This window comes from Psammomys obesus, unplaced genomic scaffold, assembly GCF_907164565.1.
Source record: "Psammomys obesus unplaced genomic scaffold, mPsaObe1.curated_primary_1811, whole genome shotgun sequence".
Taxonomy (NCBI): Eukaryota; Metazoa; Chordata; class Mammalia; order Rodentia; family Muridae; genus Psammomys; species Psammomys obesus.
In genome coordinates, this window is record NW_026588752.1 from 13,309,819 (window position 1) to 13,332,275 (window position 22,457).

General features: G+C 43.6%; 1 protein-coding gene across 2 annotated transcripts in view; it reads right to left on the minus strand.

Annotated features, from left to right (window-relative positions):
• The window catches only part of Tenm2 (teneurin transmembrane protein 2), a 670,345-nt gene that overhangs the window by 276,181 nt on the left and 371,707 nt on the right, over positions 1 to 22,457 (minus strand). For both annotated transcript variants that reach the window (XM_055604663.1, XM_055604662.1), the window contains one exon: positions 11,254 to 11,488. In XM_055604663.1, the coding sequence (XP_055460638.1) occupies positions 11,254 to 11,488 (235 nt within the window). The remainder of the gene's footprint in view (positions 1 to 11,253; positions 11,489 to 22,457) is intronic.

The following is a 22,457-nucleotide window of genomic DNA, read 5'->3' on the forward strand; positions in this document are numbered from 1 at the left end:
AGCTTGAAATAATACACCTTCAAGTGGTATTTTCTTGGAAATAGATATTGAGAAATAGAGATTACTCCTATGCACTTCCTATCTTTGCAATAATTGAATACTTCTTTTTTTTTTTTTAACTAAAAGAGTATCTACATTTTGTAATAAAAGAAACCTGAAAATTTGTTGTGATCATGCTTTCATTTTTTTTTTCTTTAAATCTTTAAATTTTTTCTTTAAATAGGAACCTAAGTCCACCACACTGTAGGAAATAGTGAAGGGCTATGGGGGGAGAGCTCCATTTTTATCCCCATCTTCATCTTACCTACATCCACACCCTCATCTTTATCCCTATATTTTTAATCAATTCTTATCTCTGACCCCATTCCTGTACTCATCCCAGTCCTCTTCCAAAACTTCATCCTATTACCATTCCCACCCTCTTCTCCCTCTTCATCCTCTCTCCAATCCCATCCCCATTCTACTTCTGTTCTAATCTCCTTCTCCATTCCCCTTTAGCTTTGTAATAATCTGTTGGCTTTAGCTTGATGAACTTTACCCTTTCTCCTGAATGGAACAACATATAATTTTGAAGATGTACCCAAGGAGGACCTCATTTTAGGATCTTTTTTTTTTTTTTTTTTGTAAATGCAAGGGGAGGATTGAGGATAATTCAGAGACCCAAGTAACTCAGACACATACCGAGGGGGACCTTCCTATCTTTCTGCCCGCCTTTGTTAGCACCACCACACACACTATTTCCTTGAAATTCTTGGAGCGATTACATGTGCTCGCTATCTTCCCCCTACTAAGCTTAGCCTTACTGTGTATAGTAGTTTTGAATTAATCTGTAGTGCTATACTGAGGAACACCCCTGGCAACACAGGCCACGCTGAATTTTATGACATGAGTTTTTAATCTCATGAAAAATCCAACTATTTTGATACTGTATCTATTATGATTCATTAGGGAGCTGATTGGATTCTGCAAAACACCCTACTCAAGAGCAGGATCAAACCCATTACCAAGAACAGCGTGAGTGTGAGGTACGGAGTTCAATGGTTTCCATTCATGGCTTTGTTAATAAACAAAACCAAAAAATTCTTCAAAGTAATCCCACTTCCCATAGGTAAAACCACTTCTCCTGCCATTTCCAAGAGGTGGGGAATGCATATTTTGAGTTAACTCTCTCATCATGAGCCCTCGTAAAGAGCACTGGTTAGTAAGACAAAGAGTGAGCATGTTTTAATTAGAAAATGTGGAATCTAAGCACTTTTGCAGGAAAGACAGGGTAGCTTAAAAGAGACATCAGGAGACTAATAAAAGTTAAAATGCATTAAGTAGCCAGAGCAAACTCAAAGGTAAAGTCATGGGACGTTTGAGAAGTGAACCGGAGAGGGTGATGAATCAGAAGTGGGTGGGAGGGAGTCAGTCAGTCAGTCAGTGGACCTCACTCTTTCTCTTCCACTGAACTCGGTTGCAAACCTCCTTCTGTGCCTACGCAAGTGAGACAACTCAGTGCCCTGAAATTCCTCGCCTCCTACCCTGGCCACTACACTCTCTCCCCAGAGGAGAAGATAATTGCGCTCAGGCTTGGTAGGAGAGAATTAGCACTGAGTTTGATTTGGGTTGATCTGGAGTTTTTGTCTGCCACCCTTTTCTTTTACACCTCTTCCTGGTGTGATGCTTGCCTATGGGTTATGTGCTATCCTTTGTGGTGACCCATCTTGTAATCGCAGTACTCTGGAAACTGACTTCCAGGCTAGTTTAGCTTAGGGGATGAGACCATTGTCACAAACAGACAAACAAAAACCGAAGCCTAGGAAGAAGGGCATCTTTTCAATGAGGTTTCTAAACTGTAAGTATATAGCTCACAGGGCCTGGAATGATGCCAGAAACAGAGAAAAGCCAAGCTGCAATGGCTATCTAATGTCCAAGTGTGAGTACTAGAGCCCAAGTCTGCCAAGGCCTTTGTCTCTTTTTCCTAGGCTTTTCACTTTACATTTCATTTGCCTGATATGCTGACAGGAGACAAGGACATCTGCTCTGTGGAGCTTTGTCTCAGGCAACTGATGTAGAGCACCTAAACCAGTGCTCGGCACAAATGAGACATTTCAGACAGAGCCTCCTGTGCCCTTAGCCTGTGTGTTCCCAGGTACGGTAAGGAGTCACTGAGCTGATGGGACATGAAAAAGGCATTACAAGAACTTAGCAAGATCTTTGATATAATCATTCAAGTCATTTAATAAATTGTATTTATGCACACACGATTAAAGTATTGATGAGAGGAACTTGGGGAGGGTGTTCGCTCCTTTGTAATTAGTTACCACGAGCTAGGAAAAAAAATCCTATAATCTATTTAAAAATACCTAACAAGTTCAAGGGCCAACCTTTGTGTTTAGCACTGGTCTGGCTTCCGAAAGTGAATAATTCACAAAGAGGACTGAGGGATGAACACCAAATTTATCGGTGGGCTTGGAGGCAGTGAAACCACTCGAGGAGAGTTTTTCTAAACACACCCACATGCAGCTCCAGTTGGGCGTGATGGGCTAGTGCCTGGTGATGGATTGCAATCCTAAGGACACAAGATCCCAACTCACACAGGCAAGTGAAGCTATGGCCAATAAATCAAAGGAACCCTCAAAAACATGGCAGAGCCCATTTCCCTTGCCTGGGAGAACCACAAATTGCCTTATCTGACTTCTGTGAGGAGAAAAGTGTCATGAAGAAGTCAGAATTACAAAAAACAAACAAAACAAAACAAAACAAAAAACCCCTCATGCTTCCACAAGCTTCTCTCCATCTGAGATAAAACATCCCAGGGGAAGACCTCAGGAAATACCCCAAGGGAGTGACAGTTGATATCAGCTGAATGGGTGAAAGAGCACAGAGGGAGATGGAAATATTTGGTTTCTTTAAACTGCGAACTTAACCAAAGAGTCTTCAGCATTTACAGACTGGGGGCAGAGCCTTGCTCTTCCAAGGCATGACCACGAGGTGGCCTCCATCCTTAATTGGGTCCCCAAGGCATGTGCTGTGGAGGGATGAATTTTTATAAAAAGTCCTTTGTACCTGGAGGCTTAACTCTGGTGACTTGCAAGCAAGAAGTTCAAGTCTTCAAAGCTTTAATCAACTTAGCACTTTTTAATTTTACAGAAGGGGCCGAATCGTAAAGAGACAGCTTCTTCGTGGATACCCCTGCCTTCAACGTTTGCAAAGAGAAAGTAGGCTAGAGAGGTCCTGAGTAAGATGTAATGCTTGTGGCTTTTCCTAATGCACCTTGTAATTTGCACGCATGACACAACACCTTATTTATTTTCTTATTAATGGGTCTGAGTGTGTTTAACACCACAAGCCATAAATTGCAGAGCAGTGGATTAGATGAGGTTCTCTTTATTTTCCTGCTGATTGTCAGAAAGCAATATGGGGTATGAGATGCTCCCCCCGCACCTCCCTTACAACTGGCTTTCTCTCTATCCGCCCCTCTCACCTTTAAGCAGTCCCCTTGCTTCCTTCAGATGAAGGTGGGGTGAACAAGAAAGACAGAGCCTGGCTTCTCACTGGTGAGCTTGCCTATTGAGCAGCTCTGTTATGGAGATTAATAAGCTGCCAGTTTCCAAGGAAGACTAACAAAACAGCAAAATTAAAGTGCACTGCGACGTGAAAGGCTGCTGGTGGCCAGGCAGGAGCACGGTGTCAAAAAGGCAAGGTAAAGCTATAAAATAAGGCTGAGCTTGAAAGGCTAACCTAAAGGTCTCATTAATTTCCATGTTGCCTCTGATGAGAATTTAGAGGGGCGTAATGTTTAGCAATATGGAGAATCAAGCCGCCTATTGATTTGAAAAGCGCTTCAATGCATTCGGTTCACTCGGAATGAATTCTACTTTTAAACCTTACTTGAAAACATTAGGGAAAAAAAAAGGGGGAAGAAAAGCAAACAGGTTACCTTGGTTTAATATTCTCAAGATCAAGCACGTCAGTGACACTGTCAGAAAATTAATGCTTCGGTAGAAAAATCAATCTGAGAACAAGTCTGGAATGGTCTTTGGGCTCAGCATGGTGGGATGTTTCAACAATCTGTCTGCTTCTCTGTGAAAACCTTATTTACTAAAAGCTCTTGCACCCCGGTTCCCAGATTTGCACTACTAACAAAACACCCAAGATAGGCCAGGATGACTTTGTCTTAAGGCCAAAAAAAAAAAAAAAAAAAAGTATGGATTTTTTTCTGATACTAGAATTAAGACGCCCTGAATGCCACTTATCAAGCGCAATGTATTCAGCTCTTCACCTGAGTCCCAGCTAGGGCTCCCCGCTAAAAGGACCACGGTGGTGCTCCCAGGCTGGCCAAGTGAACAGCTCTGGTACCTGTAGCTGAGTGGCTGTTTGCTATCCATACGGTGAAGCTCTCCTTGGAATTAAATTCATTAGAAATCTCGACGCTAGCACATAGAGAGTAGAGCAGTTCTTGGAACTGAGCTTTCCTGCAGCCCATGCTGCTGCTGTCATGAAGGTGTAAGGCGACCTCAGGTTCACCATGCCAAGTTGTTACTAGTTTCTTATGTTGACAAAATCACAAAGATGCTTTAGGTGGCTCCGCTAGAAGGGAAGCTGAGATGAATTACCATTTGGAAAAGTTTTATTCGAAGAGATGCAACAGCATCAAGCCACAGGCAACAATTATGGGGCCCTGAAAGGAGAGACAGAGCCTTCACTTAAAGAGGACAAAGGGCGTTAGTGAGCTAGCTTACTTAGGGCCAGGAGTCACAATCGGGAAGACACTAGATTAAAGGAAAGTTTGAAGTCAAAGTTGTCTTGGCCCTGGGTATCTGATGGAGCAGGGCTTGCAGATGCAACAGACGAAGCGAATTCTACTCTTTGTCAGGGTGTGACGTCACAGATGTGGTGCTTATCAGCTCTTCTGGGAGATAGAGAAACCTAATTTCCCAAGATGCAGCAAAGAGCTCCTTACATCACACCCAGCTTCTGATTCTGACATCCACTCAGTCTATATCCAATCATATCCATAGCTCATTTTTCATCCTGTGTCACTTGCGATGTATCGATTTCAACATCTCCTTGGATAAAGTAAATTAATTTTCTCTTTCCCATTAGGATAAGTATAGTTTCCATTCTCCATCTTGTCTAGTTCAAAACAACATGGTGGTTTAGAATGTGGCATTTGGGGTCAGGTAGACACAAGTACAAATCCCAGCTTTTCCATTTGCTCTTGGCTGAGGTGTAATGTTTTGAGTTCTGGATCTTATTAACTCAATCATCCACCCATTCATTCAATCCAGCAGTATCTCCAAGTATCTCCAGGACGGCCTCACACTTGTAATCTTTCGGTTTCAACCTACTCCAGTGCTCCCTTCATTTAAAATAGGAATAGTAACATGCAGGGCTTAAGCAATCAAATGGCAGACGTGTAAAGCTAAGTGGCAAGAAAAAATTTTCCTATATGATTCTGTAGAATAAATTTAACATACTTTATAAAAGGGAGGCAATTACCGTGATCTCTGAATAATACACCAGCCAAGATGGTATTTGTAAATGGATGATTTTGTGGTACTGAAAGTTCCAAGTGGTTGAGCAGTAGTATTAATATCTGTACATAATTCTCTTGATTTCATGAACTTCTGCATTTCACCACAAACTGCTCCTCATTTAATAAATGATAGTTGTGATGCACGGAGCCTCTAAGTCAGAACACTGACTCCTGCACCTGAGCAAGAGCTCATCACCAATTCCACCTGGGAATCCTCCTCCCACCTATGGCCTTCATGGTGGACCCCTCAGCAAAGGCACTGGCTTTCCCCTTAGCAATGGTGGTTTTCTCCCAATTGAACCTGTAGTTGAGGGTACCTTTGAATTTTATTCTCTTGTTTAAATCATCTCAGTGACTTTTCATTTTACCGTGGGGGAATGTCCCAAATCTTTATCATTGTCCAAAGTCCTGTTCATCATGTCCTTGCCTGCTTTTCCAGCTTGCAGTCTTTACCTGGCACTCCAGTGTTTCCCTCTCCCTTTATTTCCTCCCTCTCCTCCTCTCCTGTGTGTGTGTGTTTTGGAATGTGGTTTCCTTCACTGCTGCGTAAGATGAACTGGCCCAAGAGCTTCTGGAGATTTCTTGTCCCCACTTCCCGTTTCCCACAGGCATGCTGAGGTTACAGATGCTTACGACTAAGCCTGGTATAGTGGGTTCTGGGGATCAGGTTGTCTGGCTTGTACAGTTAATGCTTTTACCCATAAGCCAATCTCCCTAGCCCTAGAACTCTCTGTAAGCCTTACGGATGCCCATTTGTTATGGGTCTGACTTCTCTTTACCTCTCGTAGCACTTGCCACTTTCACAATGGAAGAGACATTAGTTTATTCACTTGTTGGTTCTGTTTTATCCTGTCTAGCATTTCTGTAAGGCAAAGCTTACTTTCTCTCTCTCTCTCTCTCTCTCTGTGTGTGTGTGTGTGTGTTTGAGTTTTCAGTGGCTGGCACATAGTAGGCCTTCTCATAAGTGTTTCTAGAATGAATACTAGGTGGCCATTTTGAAAAGCAACTTGCAAACTTGTTTATAACTCGATGATGTGAATGATTAAAATCAGGGTTTCCAAGGTGTCAGAATCTGGGAAGCTTTGCCCTGCTTAGGGATTCTCCTCGGTCACCTGCTACACAGACAGATTTGGAGAAGCTCATCTCAGCAAAACACCGAGGGGAAGTGGAATTCTGCCACCGAGACTCTGCTACTGTTTTAGACAAAAGCAGATGACTTGTGACACTTCACAGGAAGATACCCGACCTTGTCTCTCTCTCCAGAGAAGGAATAGACGATGGGTGAGAGGCAGAAGAAGCATGTGGGGACTGTGCAGGAGGAAGGTGGGGGGTGGTGATTTACTGTCCAGGCTGCTTATACTGAGGCTTTTCTGTCACGTGCTTGGGTTTTGTGGCTACATGGCATTGGGGGTGTGATCCACTTGGTTGAATGCTTGCTTATAATAGCTTGCACATAAACTGACTTCAGTAGTGCCCTAATGGAACTAACATTTATATAGGGCACTCTTTATGCGATTTCTACGTGTTCAGCTCTCGATTTAGACAGCTCTCCTTACTCTTTCTGGGGTGTGTGTGTGTGTGTGTGTGTGTGTGTGTGTGTAAGCCAGCCGTTGATGCTGAGTATCTCCCTCAATCACTCTCTACCTTATTTTTTGAGACAGGGTCTCTCACTAAACTTGGAGTTCATGACTATGGCTTGACTAGTTGGTCATTGAGCTCCAGGGATCTCTTTCTCCAGTGCTAGAATTATGAGCACCCGCTGCTAGTCTTGGCTCTTACATGAACTCAGGTCTCCATGCTTGCATAGCAAACCCTTTACTGACTGAGCCATCTCCCTAGCCACGTCATATATTTCTGTGGCCTTTGCAAGCAGCACTTCTAATTCTTTACGTTGAAAGAAAAAAGAAAAAGAAAAATACTAGATGGTTTACGGAATATTTTTTTATAGCCTTTTTTATGTCTGGTAGGGGCATCAACACACAATACTGAGTAAGAGGCAAGGACCTGTTTCCACGGGTTTAAAAGTAATGCTGTGGTTTGACTGAGCCTCTCTGGGGATGGCAGGATCCCTGTTCATTTCCTCTAAAGTAGGAGCTCGTTCATTACTCCCAGAAGTTGGGATGATGGGGGTGGGGAGAGAAAGGTCATGAAGCTGTTAGTAAATTTCCACTTCATGTTCTCAACTCGTGACTACCTCACAGTCAGCCTCCAGAACACCTCACCTTCAATGGTTCTTTCTCTAGGACATGATTAACTGAGTCTTATTTAGTGTCAAAGAGGTGTGGTGAACACCTGTGACATCATAGCAACACCTGTGACGTCACACCCCTACCAAGAACTCTCGTACCTGCTATCATACTCCCCATGGGGAAGAAACCACTGCTTCCTAAATCGCACTGTTTTAGCATGTGAGTGAGTAAGTTTGTTTAGTTCTCAGTTGCTATGACATTATAAAAAATGGTGGCCATGAGAGCAAATAATACACAACCGGGCTTGGATTTTCTCTATTTTCCTACTTGGTGGACCCTTACTTATCCCTCAAAATGCAGCTCTAAGGGGTTTTCAGCTGTGAAACTTTTTGTGACAAGTACTGTGACTTTCATACTTTAATTATCTAATTTTTTTCATTTTCAACTTTTATTTATTTATTTCTTTTTTATTTAACTTTTATTAATTACACTTTATTCATTTTTGTATCCCCCATAAGCCCCTCCCTCCTCCCCTTAATTATCTATTTTTATATGTACTATATTATGTGTAATATATATATATATATTGTGCTTTCTACTTATGTGTTTAACCCCTTTTTGGGTGGTGTGAGAGCTTAGAGAGGAGTGTGTTCATTTTATTCATGACCTACCCAGTATCTAACATTGCTCTTGAGAATTCAACACCTATCTGATAACCAAAGGGAAATATAACATTGCTTTAAATAGATTTGGTGTTTTTTTTAAACTTCCTTTCCCTTTCCTTTTATAAAAATTGAGCCAGTGAAACCACAGTTCTGTTGAAATGACATGCTATGCTGATTCATGTTATTTATTTAATTTTATGTGGGTATTTGTGTGCACATGTGTGCATTTTTGTGTGTTTGTGTGTATGTGCATATGCATGTGCTTGTTTAGCTGTGAGTGGAGGCCAGAGGTTGATGCTGAACAGTTTTTCTTTTTGAAAATTTATTTATTATTTATTACAACTTATTCACTTTGTACCCCAGCTGTAGCCCCCTCATCTCCTTCCAATCTCACCCTCCTTCCTTCTACTCCCTATATGTCCCTCCCCTAGTCTACTGATAGGGGAGGTCCTCCTCCCCTTTTATCTGACCCTAGCCTATCAGGTCTCATCAGGACTGGCTGTATGGTCTTCCTCTGTGGCCTGGCAAGGTTGCACCCCCTCAGGGGTTGGTGATCAAAGAGCCAGTCCCTGAGTTCATGTCAGAGATAGTCCCTGTTCCCATTACTAGGGAACCCACTTGGGAAATGAGCAGTCAATGGGCTTCCTTTGAACAGGTGGTCTAGGTCCTCTCCATGCATGGTCCTTGGTTGGACTATCGGTCTCTGCAGGATTCCATGAGCCCAGGTTTTTTGGCTCTGTTGTTCTATGGGCAGTTTTCTCAACTGCCTTTCACCTTAGCTTTTGAGGCCTGGAATGCACTGTCAACTAGGCAGGCTAGTCAACGAGTTTCAAGGGTCCTTCAGCCTTCTCCATCCCTACCCTCAGTGCTGAGGCTGTAGACAAGCACTACGGTGCCTGGCTTTTGCATGAGCACAGGGGATCCAAACTTAGGCTCTCACGCTTTTGCAGTGAGCACTGTACTGATGGAGCCATTTCCCTAGTCTTTATGTATTTATTTCAGTCCGAAGGATTGGACTCAGAGCCTTGCTTCTATAAAGTTAGTCCTCAAAATCTGAGCTACACTCCCCTGCCATAATAAAATAGATTCCAAAAGTGCTGTGGATACATGCTAAAGTTTTCATGTGCTAGTCTACTGTACATTCAAGTTCTCTACACTGAGACCTGTGAAGGCTGGATTTGGCTTGATTTCTCGGAGTCACTCCAGTCCCAGGCCAGACACTCTTATTCTCTAAGTCCTTGGATCTTCAATATACTGATCAAAGAACATCTGGGAGCTGCTCTCACTTGTCTTTTCTTTCAGATGGAGTTCAAGGTTTTGGAGAGCCTGTCTAAGTGCAGAGTTCGTCTTTGACTTGCCTTTTCCAAGCACATCACTGAAGACTGCCCGTCCTTGGAGAAATGCTACTTGTACAAGGGCTCCACAGAAGCACTCTAGAGAGTGCAGAACAGGTTCTGAGAGAGATCACCTCAAGACAGTGGCGAGTGACCTAGTGCTTTTCTGGGTCCTTTTGACCATATGCTTAGCACTGGGGCATCTTCTTAGAAGTGGGTCTTCAAAATAAGCCTCCTGGGAAACCAACCAATTTCATCCACAGCTAGAAAACTAGAAAAATCTCATCTAGTTTGGTTGACCAGTAGCTTCTGGCATGGCTATGAGAGATTGCTGCATTAGTGCACATGTTAACAATTATCTATTTTGTATAATTCATAGAGGTAATTTTTTTTTTTTTTTTACTGCCTTGACATCTTTTAAGCTTTAGAGATTAGGGTTGTAGGCACAGGTAAAAAGAATGTGTTAATGGTCAAAAAATAAAATTAAAGTTTAGTGTGCGTACAGTAGCAAGGGCGTGCTGTATGCTGATGCTCAAGATCTCACTTTTTAAAATTTAAAGAAGGCATAGATGAGCAGCCACTCCAAATGCTACTGCTTTCTAAATTGCTTGCAGCCACGTGCAGAAAATCCACGGGCCATTCCCAGAAACACTGCAGATTGTTTTTCTTCTTCAAACCCAAATTTATTAAAGTTTAAAACTGACTTGCGAATTTTCTGAAGGATCCACACAAATGGATGCCTCTGTGGCTCTTTCAGAGAAGCAAACAACTGGAGCTCACAAACCAAGACCGTGTCTAGGGGCGGAGCCACAGGTTCTGCAGTATCAGACCAATCATGGCCTTCCCTGTCAATTGCAGTCTTGTCTGCCACACTGTGTCCCCAGGGTCTTCTTTCTGAGGAATGCATGGTTTTTAAGAAGACCAGAAGTGAAAGTGGGTAAAGGACAGAAGCACAGAAAAGCAAAACAAAGCCAGACCTGGGGATAATTTCCAGATCCTTCCTTCCTAACACAAGTGCCTCCCCGTTTTGCTGTTTGTTTTTTCCACATCCCCGTTTGCCCCAGAGCCATCAAGCTGTTAGTGTGTACAGGAGGGAGTAAAGTGGGCCAGCAGGTTGGATGAAATATAAATTAAAATTAGACTTCTGTCAGTCTGGAATCGGGGATTGTTTTCAAGGTCTCCCCAAACACTTAATTTCAAATGAGTCTTCATTTATTACTTCAAGAAAGGCCAAATGCATAATTTATCAGCAGCATTCAGTCAATATACCCTTATAAGCATGTTTCCCATGAGCCTTTGAGTAAAAATATGTTATGCTAATTCTATTAGTTGGGTACACAAGAGCTGTCTAAGAAAGTAAACAAGCTTTAAAAGGAGACACATGTGAACAAAGAAATACTGATCAACCTACTGTCCAGGGTCAAATTACCAAGGGATAAGGAGGTGTCAAGCTTGTCTCCTCATGCTGCCTCTCCAACCAGAACCCAGAGCCACCCAGAGCCACGCGACTCAGGTGACTTAGAGTGGGAACAGGGACTTACCGAGTCTCTAACGGCACGTTGCTGTTCAGCACCCAGCTGTCTTGAAGCTGAACGGACTCCGGCGTGGTGGCCAGGTCATTGGGTGCTGGAGCTGGGGCGTGGATTTGGCTCCGCCGATTGGTCAGCGAGTTCCTGTTGAGGGAGTTGGCAGAAGAGTGGTGATGGGACAACGTGTGGTTATGAGGGGGTGGCAAAGGGGGCCTCAGAGTTGACTGGCTGTGGTGATTCGGAGGGCCTGGAAGAGAGGAAGGAGAAACAACCATCAGTACCAGTAAGATTCCAGCCTCAGGAACTGTGCACCTGAGAGGTGGGGTTTGCAGCCAAAGTCCCCATGCCTATAGTGACTGAAAACCACAAACCAGAGGTTTCAGGTGGGGCTGCATAGAACACCCCAGTGTTATTAGTCACAGACGAGTACTGTGCTTTAATTCATGCTTATTAATATGCATCAGTTAGAGAGCAGAGAGGATTGAGGTTAGAAAAGCCAAGGGGATAAGGGATGAATGGCCACCTGAGTTAGCTGATGTTGTAATAGAAGAGATAACACATTCAAGGCTGATTCTGGTTGTGACAAGTTTTCATCCCGGAAAAATGGAAAGGCCTATGTTCTCTAAAGCAAGCGACAAACAACCTAGCTGTTCTTGTAGAAGTGGAAGATACAATAATGGTTATGAGAGGCTGTACAGGTAGGTGACAGGGAGAATTTAGACAGGGGGCACAGGCAGTTATGTAGGAGGGCCAATATCTGGGGTTCTTCTGCACAGTCGAGTGGTTATAGCCAACAGTAAAGCATATTCCCACTAAAGGGATGTCTCCTGAACATTTCGTTACAGAGAGATGCTGTGTTTCAGGTGGCAGGTATGCTGGATTTGATTATCACAGAGCATTGAAATATTATATTGTATCCCATAAATCTGTGCAATTATTGTGTGTCAATCAAAAATGGTTACTGGGCCAGGGAGACAGCTGAGTGGGTGAAGTATTCACTGTGTAAGCATAAGGATCTGGATTCAGATTTCCCGAACATATGCAAAGCCAGACACAATGGTGCTCATCTACAGGCACAGCCCTTCCATGGGGAGATGGGAGGCAGCAAAAAGAGAATTCCCAGAAACTCTCAGGGCAGCTGGCCAAGCCTATGGAGTGGCAAACATCAAAAGACACTGTCTCAAATGAGATGGATGGTGAGTACTGATAACTGAGGCATGGAACACACACACACACACACACACACACACACACACACACACAGAGAGAGAGAGAGAGAGAGAGAGAGAGAGAGAGAGAGAGAGAGACACGGGAGGGCTTGCATTTACAGATGCATTTACATCATGGTAGTGACTAGGCAGGAAATAAAGCATTCCAGTTGCTGACCGGGTTGAACCGGTGCGGGCAGGAAGTATTCTTCAGAGGATCAAGGTCAGTGCTACCGTGAGGTAAAGGCAAACATGTCTCCTAGTTCTGTAGGGGTCATTGAGGATCTGTACTTTTGGAGGAAGTTTCCTGGGTTCTTAAGAAGTTGACAATTCAAAATAAATGAATAGACAGAAAGAAAAATAAATAAATAGGTAGGAAGACATATATATGCCTGCATATACATTTGTTTAAAATGAGAGTCTGCCAGCCCTCTCTGATAGCTGATTTCCATCAAGAGCTAAGTTCTGTGGACAGAGTCTGCTGAAGGTCAAGGGAGATATTTTAAAATCACGATCCTTGCTTCAAATCACATCCTATCTTTCAAATACCGAAATCCTCTATCCTTGCAGAGGAAAAGCTCGCCTGAGAGCTCTACCTCTGGAAAGGTCCTCCTGTAAATATCCCTACTCAGGATGGCCCTGTCCCAGGCTTGCATAGCAACCACTTCTCCATCTGCACGATGCAGTATTTGAAACATAACGAAAGCAAAAGCAGTACACTACGCGATGTAAGTCTATAATTTCCTTTTAATGGATGCCGAAACATGACTTTTAATTTGTGTCCTTTGAGGAAGTCTATTTTTTGAAGCCTCCAGTCAGTGTTGGCAGCTCACCAGGTGACTGCTGAGCCTTGTCATTTTGGCCCATGCCAACTTTGAAAATCCCCAGCCCCTGCCGTCCTGGCTTTAAGAAGTTGGCTCAAGTCATTTAAACAAGCAATTTGACACAAATTTCAACTACTTGTCTCCTTATGTGGCCAGGCTACATCTCCGAAAGGTGTAATCTACATTCCGGGGTTCCTGTGAAGCCCATAGAAGCATTCCGAAGGAAAGACAACATGTCAAAAAGATAGGTTTGGAACCATCACCACCAGTGAAAACAGAAAGGAAAAGAATAGAGAAAACTTGTTCCTGGGAGTTAGAATCTCTAGGTTGAAATTACTTGGGGAATTTTTTTTTTTTTAGTGTTCAGAAAAAAAGACAACTAAAGCTAAAACCCAGTGGGAAATGCCACAGTACAGTTGTATAGATTTTAAATCGTGTCCTCCAAATGAACCTGTAATTCATGTTTTACATTAGGCAGCAGTGACACCTTAAATACATCTTTGGTGGAGTTTCATAGCTGTAGCGGGGCTATTACATATGCTGGCATTGTTGTCTGACTAGAAATGTATTATTACATAGTTATTTAGCATTTGTCTGTCTCCTATTAGTGGGAAGAGGCGGGAAAGGGGCAAAATGATGTAATAATGATCTCTCAGAGGCCCTCTCCAAGCCCCTCACACAGGGTTAATGAATTCTCATGCCTCCCCCCCCCCCAACTTTCATCCAAGTGGTATCATTATTCCCCATTAGTTAAGCAATTAAGAGACTTGCCCGGGGAAGATGAGGTGAGCCAGTGTAGAGGTGAGAATCCACACTCCCTGCTCTGAGCCCTAACTTTCTATCTTCCTCTGGCCCCAGCTCCTACCCTCAGCACTCTGGACCACACACTCTCCAAGTACAAAGAGGCCAAGTGAGGAATTTATTTCCCTGATCAAGTTCCCAGACCTGCCTGCTTCCTGTCTGCTCAACCCAGGAGAACTACCCTTGCCTATTCCAGCTGTGGGGCCTTGGCTTCACTGTCCATCTGTGTTGGGAGTGGGTGGAATTCTTGTGGTTTTGTGTGTGTGTGTGTGTGTGAGAGAGAGAGAGAGAGAGGGAGAGAGAGAGAGAGAGAGGGAGGGAGAGAGAGGTCTCCAAGAGTAATGCCTGGGTCAAGGGAAGAATGAGTTAGACTGCTGTGTGGTATGTTCTACGTACCTGGAAAGTGAGTACCCACGTTAATTGAAAGAAAGGTCAAGAGTCTCTTTCCAGTTCTCTTAAAAGGAAGGCTTAGAACTTTCTGGGTGGGGAGGAAACGAGAGAAATAAGAGTAGGGGAAGCTGAAAGAACACTCAGTTCTTCATTCCCTCTACCCTCCTGTGAAGCAATGTGCTATTTCACTTCAAATAAATTATCAACAGCAATGAAAACAAAAAGATTATTTTGCACCTTACTAAAGAGAAAGTTTTTGCCACCAGTGCTCATATCGACAATGCTGGCTGCAGTTGCTCATGTATACACCTTTCTAGTGGCCATATTTTCAGCTAGGTTCACAGGAAAGACTAATGATGATACTGCACAGAGCAGTTATGCTACCACCAGGCAACACAGAGTGATGAAGGAATGAATGGGATGGACATTTAGTTAGAAGCCAAGAGAGAAAAATCTAAAGAATTATTGCATAATTATTGTGAAAGGCTGTTGTTTTCTAGTTGTAGAAACCTGAGCACAGTTTAAGTCTCAGTTAAGTCTGAGACTTGAGTTTTATGCATGTACCAAAGGGTGGAAAATAGCAATGATGACCCACTAGGATTCTGGTGATGTGAGAAAGGATGAAGGCACTGAACATGCTTACTCCAATGGCCTGCCAATACACAAACTCACATGCAGAGAACACTTTAGTTCTTTTGGGGATGAAAGACAGTAAGTAAGACAAATTATAGCTCCAAAGGAGCCCAGATTTGAGCATTTAGGGTAATGGTTCTCAACCTGTGGGGTGCGACCCCTTTTGGGGAGTCACATATCAGATATCCTGCATATCATATATTTACATTACAATCCCTAACAGTGGTGAAATTGTAGTTATGAAGTAGCAACAAAATAATTTTATGGTTGGGGGTCACCACAACATGAAGAACTGTATTAAAGGGTCACAACATTAGGAAGGTTGAGAACCGATGATTTAGAGTAATCCAGACTTCAGCTATCCTGGTCAATGATCCCAGGTCAGTAAGCTTCAATGTGAATACTATGAAAACTCAGTCACTATGTTGTAGTGTTCTAGATTCTTGAGGCAAAACTCAGAATCAAAATGAGTTATGACTCCTGTCACAACAACAGGTCAGAAGTGCATGTTCTTGGCTGTTTCTCTAGTGTGCCCTCGATGGGTGTTATCACCTAATGCAGCAATGGCTTTTGATGCCACAGTCATTGTGTTTCTGATCCTTTATTCTGCTGTTTTGGTGACTCTCGGTTTGACCTGGGCACCTTGTGAGTGCTGTGGCAAAGGCACCTTCTGCATTTACCAGCTTTCATCACAGACATTCTGGGATCTGCTGCTTAGGAAGATTTTCCATTTACTAAGTTTTAAACAATGGCTATCAGTTGATGCTTAACCTCTGTCCAAGAATGTTTTCCAAGATACTCAAGGACAAGGGAAGCCCTTTTCTAAAGTGATGGGTAGCTCCAGTTGGTGATGACACGGAAATGAGGAAACCAGCCTTGTGGATGAACCATGATGTCCACTCTTAAGATACAGACATTTATTGGGTTAGCTTGATATGTGTATTATTGATGTCTCTCCTAGAAGACAAATGCCAGACTACACAATAATCCAATTCAAGTACAAATAACTGCAGCAGGTAAGTGCTTATAGAGTAGCAGGCTGCCAGGTATGCCCTCAGTGGGCCAAAGGCAATTGTTATTGAAGCCTTGTACTGATTAACATGGCACACGATGGCTTAAGCTGAAACTCAGGATGGTCCAGCCTAAGCTACATAGCAAGACCCTATCTCAAAAATAGAACAAAATAATTAACAATGAGAACCAGAAGTTATTTTTAGCTTCTGAGTGGCCTTTCACCGTAGGAAAAAGGATCTGTATTATTGGGTCTTTATCAAGAACGGAAGAAGTTGAGCGTCCTAGAAAAACTTCCCGGATTTCCAGGAATGATGCTTCTCACATGTGCAAACCCTGGAAAGTGGATGTATGTTGCTGACTTCCCTGTGACCGCCTGTGCTGCTGTTGTCTAGGCTTTTCCTGGGACACTTGTCGCTGGTTGATTCTGATACAGACACCAGCTGTGCACTTTGTCCTAAGGGCTTCTGGGCTGACTTAAGAAAATGAAAGCAGGCCTCCCCTGAGTTATGGTATCAGTACCAGCATACACCTACTGACTGAAGTTTTTTGCACATGGTTCCCTCATTTGTTGACTTTGGCAAAGTTGCCCAAACACATGTGGAGGCAAGCCGCAGCCTACACTTCAGAGAACATAAAGGGAACCTTTTTTTTTAAAAGGTTAGCTAAACTAAGGAAATAAATGGTTAATGACTGGCTGTGGTTACTGTACTCTGCTTATATAAACAGTCGAGGGAGGCCTTCAAGCCTGGCCTGTTCTTGCACAGGGAGAAGGTGCAGAGGTGTGGGAGGGCAGGGACCAATGAAGACAGCCTTGTCTTGCCTTATAGTAGGTACCAATTTTTCTTGGTGATTAAAAAGAATGATAAAGTGCATGCAAGAAGAAAAAAAATAAAAGTAGGGGCCTGCCTGCCTGCTGATAAATCACTCATTCTCGTGCTGACATGCCCACAGTTGGTCTTCATCCCTCTCAGTCCCTGAGATGATAAATTGACTACGAACTCTCTGCCTTGTACAGACCCACCTCTTTCAAGCATGCTGAATCCTGACAACAACTTGAAGATGCTAGAAATAGGAATGGTCTTGGCAGAAACTCTGGAATCTTTGGTTGATGCAAATTGGCACCAGGATGTTGTTCATTTTGACCCTGTGTGGGAGCCAGGGGGAACTATGGGGAAGATTGTGGTTAGGGCTAAGAAAGGGAAGTGGAGTTCATTGGAAGACAACTGGGCTTACTATCGATTTGATTCTGCCTGATCATGTGCTAGAAATATAACCACTGAAAAGGTATATTCTGTATTTCCAAGTCTGTGTCTTTATCTGTAGAATGGGCATAGTAAGTTTCCCTCACTTACATGACCATTAAGAAAATTATATGTGATGCTATCATAGGGAATCTTGGACCAGCATGATGACCTGAGTTCTAGCCCTAGGATCCATATGGTTGAAGGAGAGGAGTGATTCCTAAAAGCTGTTCACTGACCTACACACACACACACACACACACACACACACACACACACACACACTCACATACTACATATAATAGAAATAAGTAACCTAGCCAAATTCTTGGCATTTAGCAAGATACTCATATATGTTGTGATAATATGCATGATATAGCTCATAAAATCAGTGACAGAGAAAAATGGCAATAGAAACCACAGTAACTTAGGCTCCACGGGGAATATAATAAGCACCTCCTGGGACACGTTGGCCCCATTGTCTGGCTCTTTGAGCCGGCAGATCTTAGTGGGAGGGACTCAGGAAGCGTATAGAGGCCAAGTTCCTGAGGCCAGGCCCTGCTGACTTTAAATACAGCCTGTCAGAGAGCAGGCTCAGTGCATGGCCCCTGATTGGAGATAGGCAGTCCCAAGAATGTGGCTCTGACTCGGAAGTTGGAACAATTCATCTCCATCTTCGATACAAGTGTTGCCATTGACAACAAAGTGATAACACTGGCTGGGGTTACTGTGAATTAAGTCCCCCTTGTGTGTCCGTGCTGAGCCACATATGAAACGTGCATGATTCCACTGTATTCCCACTCACTGTTATGGGATATGGAACTCATCATCTCCGTGATACGTATACCGTGAGGGAAGCTCAGAACAGTTAAGCAATATATGTCCAGTCACACAACTTAGAAAAACAAACAAACAAACAAAAACACCAATCACAGGTAGCATTTAATCCCACGCTTTCTTCCTCTCCTAGGCATGTACAAAGGAACATAGGACCAGTGTATGTTCACAAGGGAAGGGACTAGACCACAGCCCTGATGCTATGTACCTAGCAATACAGAAGAAACCTAGCTTGACTTAGTTTGTGTGCTTACGTGCTTAAATGGAGGAGTCAAATCTGTGAGACGTTGGAGAGAACCTTCCTCCCCCACCCTTTACACTGCCTCCGCCTGCTGCTTGCACCAGGAGAAATAGGCCAGAGCAACCTCCCTCTCTGGGCTGTATCCCTGGCCTGAGTGATGAGCTGCAATTAGGTCTACAGAGGCAGAACCAAGGGCAAGCTCCGTCCTGGCTTGTCCTGCCCTGTTCTGACCTGAGGCACTCTGCCAACACCCTAGGGACAGATGGATGGAGGGATGGTCCAAATCCAGCCTCCTCCTGTATTTGCCAAGAGATTTCCTGATTTGTCTCTAAATATAGGGTCATTTGGATACTGAGCTCGCCCCCTCCTCCCCCTGCCTTAGCTTCTACTGAATGATTTACCCCTAAAGAATGGACACGTATTTTCTATTCCTGACCCATGTGTGTGGTCTTGCTGGCTTTCCAAGCCAGGCAAAACCATCTGCAGTACTTCATAGATCTGGCCACCAGTGTAGAAAGCCTAGGCCTCAGCTCTTCAGAAGAAGAAAGGAAAACAAAAAGGAAGGATGAAGTGAGCTGAGGTTCACTGCCTTTTCAGGCTCCCAGCACCGGCTCTGGTTAGTGTCTTTCAGCAGGCAGGACACACTGTCCTATCCGAGGGCTTGGTATCCTTGATGGAAGGACTACCTCAGTGTGAGTAGAGGACCAGGGACTCCAGGGGCTATGCTCATGGATAGAAAATGGTTATATAAAATATATGACCCCAGAGTCAAAAATCATGGCAAGTGCATTTGTTCCCCGTGTCAACAGACAACGTCATGGGGCAGAGCGTGAGTAGCAGTTATCTGCAGGTTTAGGAAGCAAAGCTTCAACAGCTCTCCCATTGCTCAGGTGCAAGTAAGGATGGAGGGCCAGCTCCAATCCTTAAGAAGGAGTGAGTGCACATGCTCAACAAGTTGCTGTTATGTGCTGAGATCTCTGCATAGGTCATCCCACTCAACACAACTGTCCAGAAGCGGGCACTGTTCTCTCTTTTAAAACCGAGGCAACTGAGGGGCAAGCTGGTCCGATAGCACAAGTTTCCCCTTTCCATGTGTCATAAACTGTAACATATCTGTGCCTCTTCTGGGAGGTGGCTTTATATACTGAATACATCTTAGTTAGAAACCCCAATAGCTTTATATTCTCTTGGGTCTCTCTCATGTCCTACATTGCACAGTGAAATTCTTTAGGGAAAGAGGGTCTGTCTCTCTTGTTTCACATTCCCGGTGAGAGGACACAGAGTCTGATAGAGCTGGTTCTGGATAAAGTGTGGAATGGACAAGTAACTCCCTAGAGAGTTATATTTGAAGAATGTCATTGGAGAAGGATCAGGAACTCTTGGACTCAGTGGCAAGCTTTTTTAAATTTTTCCCAAAGCTTTTGCCAGGACGGTCCTGTGCAGCATAGGAGAGAAGGTGACCTTGAACCCCCCTGGCTTTGTTTTTGGGTGTTTGTTCCTTGTTCTGCTTGGCCACCTCTTTGTTTCCAAACATCCTACTTGAGCTATAATAACTCTGATCTCTTTGAAATGTCTGTGTTTCTTCAGTACATTTACTGAGATTTGCAACAACTCCAACACCTAATCTAATTTCAGAAAGCCACACCCCTTAGCAGCCCCCTCTTCTCTCCCTCCCTGAGTCCCTCTCTCCCTCCCTTTTCTCCCTCAGGGAGTCTCTGGCAAATTTGAAGCTTTTTTTTTTTTTTTTTTTTTGTCTGTATGAATTTGCTCTGACCAGACATTTCATGACAGTGAAGATTCCCTCTGGTTTATAGACCATGGTGTCTGATGTCTGTTGGTGGCAGAGCCCTGCTGGAGCCTGTCAAAATTAGACCTCAGATGGGTACAACATTTACAACCACATAGCACTTTTCCCCCCTTAAGAGATAAAAAAAATGCCCCTCTCCAAAGTAGGTTCCCGTGATGCTTTGTGGCAGGTCCCTGATGCTGCTGATATTCTCCAGATGGAGACTGCCAGGTACAGGCCAGAAGCAGAGGGGTTAAGAAGAAGCCTGTGATTTGTTCGAGTGGATGGGTATGGATATGCTGAGAAGAAAGGACTATTGCTGGCCATCTCAAAGCCAGCAGGGTACAGGCAGGGGCTCATGGAAGACAGGAGAAGGAGAAACCAGACTTGGGTGCCCAGTCAACAGCTGTCATGTCTTAAGCATTTAATAGTGAATACTTATGGTGTTGGGGTCAACCTGCCCAAATGGGTCAAGTTCTCACACAGACAGGTCTACAGGGCCTTTACTCACAGCCTCTCAATCATCTTATTATGTCCCATACTCGGTTTTGTTCCAATTCATCAAAAAGTATTCCTTAAGACAAAGTCAGCTCCACTGGATACTGAGTCTCACACATGCACACAAACTCGTGCCCACATGCATGCGCGCACACACACACACACACACACACACACACACACACACACACTCATGGAGAGAAAGATACACTAGAAATGCTTGAGAAGAACCTTTCTTAAGAGATGCCATTTTATTGCCAAGTTCCATGTGAGCAGGGTCTCTGTGAGCATTTCCATAAATCTACATTACCCTAGGTATTTGGGGCTCCTCTGGGAAAGGAAAGTCTATCAGCAGAAAGTAATGATTTTGGGCTTTTCAATTGCCCTAAGGATCTTGACAATACTATTAAGACCCATGAGCTCCCTGTCGAGAAGTTTAGGAGTGAAATTATGAATACACCCAAACGTTGTTTTGATTGTTGCACTGTAGCAGAAAATACTCTCTGTGTTATTTGACCTGCATTATCACTCTCCTAAGCAGAGAATTGCATCGAAAATGTAAACTCCCCTTATCCCAGTTCATCGAATAGGTTTTCAAGGTCTTATTGGAAAATAAGCTGGGAATCATTTGGCTATTTGCCTACCCATTAAACAGAATGCTTTCCAAAGACCAAACTATTTTTTCATGGTGCCTGTTTGTGTATGTGTGTGTGTATGAGTGTGTGTGTGTGTGTGTGTCTGTGTGTGTGTGTGTATCCTTAGAGTAGAATAATTTTTAATTAAGATGTTTAGATGTTTGGTTATGCTTTCTTTAGTGTAGATTTTGCTCCTTTCCCACCACTCTCTTCCTCCCTTCCTCTCTTCCCCCCTTTCTCCCTTCTTTCTTTCCTCCCCAAATCACACTTAAACCATGAATATAGAAAAATAACCAAAATAAAGATAAAACGCTATTGTGATTCTAGCTGCATCCTCTGATATACAATGTTGAGGACAGGCTCTGATCTGTACCGTTCATGAACAGAACGAGTGACGGAAGCACCCCAGTTAAATGGCAAGGATGGGGATCAAGGATCCAGGAGCATTTTCACTTCAAAGCTCAGCAGAATTATTTACTATCTGAGTGACCTTTTCCCAAAATCTCTCCTGGTACATGCCTTATAGGGCAAGAGAACAAAAGTTTCTCCATACTATATAAACACAAGTCAGCTGAATGTCAGGCCATGGACTGCGTCTCTTTTCTTATCAAGAGACAGCTGATGTGATGGGACATATAGGACTAGTGCTGGAGAGATTTTCCAAACACCTTTTCTATCTTCAGAACACACACACACACACACACACACACACACACACACACACAAACACACACACACACACACACACACACATACTGAGAAAGGGGCAAGTGTTTACATCATACAAATAAAGGACTGAGTGCTTCCTGAAGCACCATTCATTGCTCAGGACGCTGTGGCTCAAGCACTGTAGAGAGCACCCTTTGGATTTTGCTCATGATTGCTTATTGGTTTCTTCCAAAGCTGGCTTGGAGTTGTTTCCATCTTCTAATTAAAGTGGCTCAGAGTACCTCCAGTGCTCATGGCCTGTCTCCTTGTGGACCATGAGCAGAAACACCCAGCAGCTAAGCAGGGAAAAGTAAGAAAACCTACCCCAGGCCAAGGGCCCAGCATAATTGTGACCCAGAAAGAAAACTGAACAAAATGGGAGGCCTACATGTTATAGGAG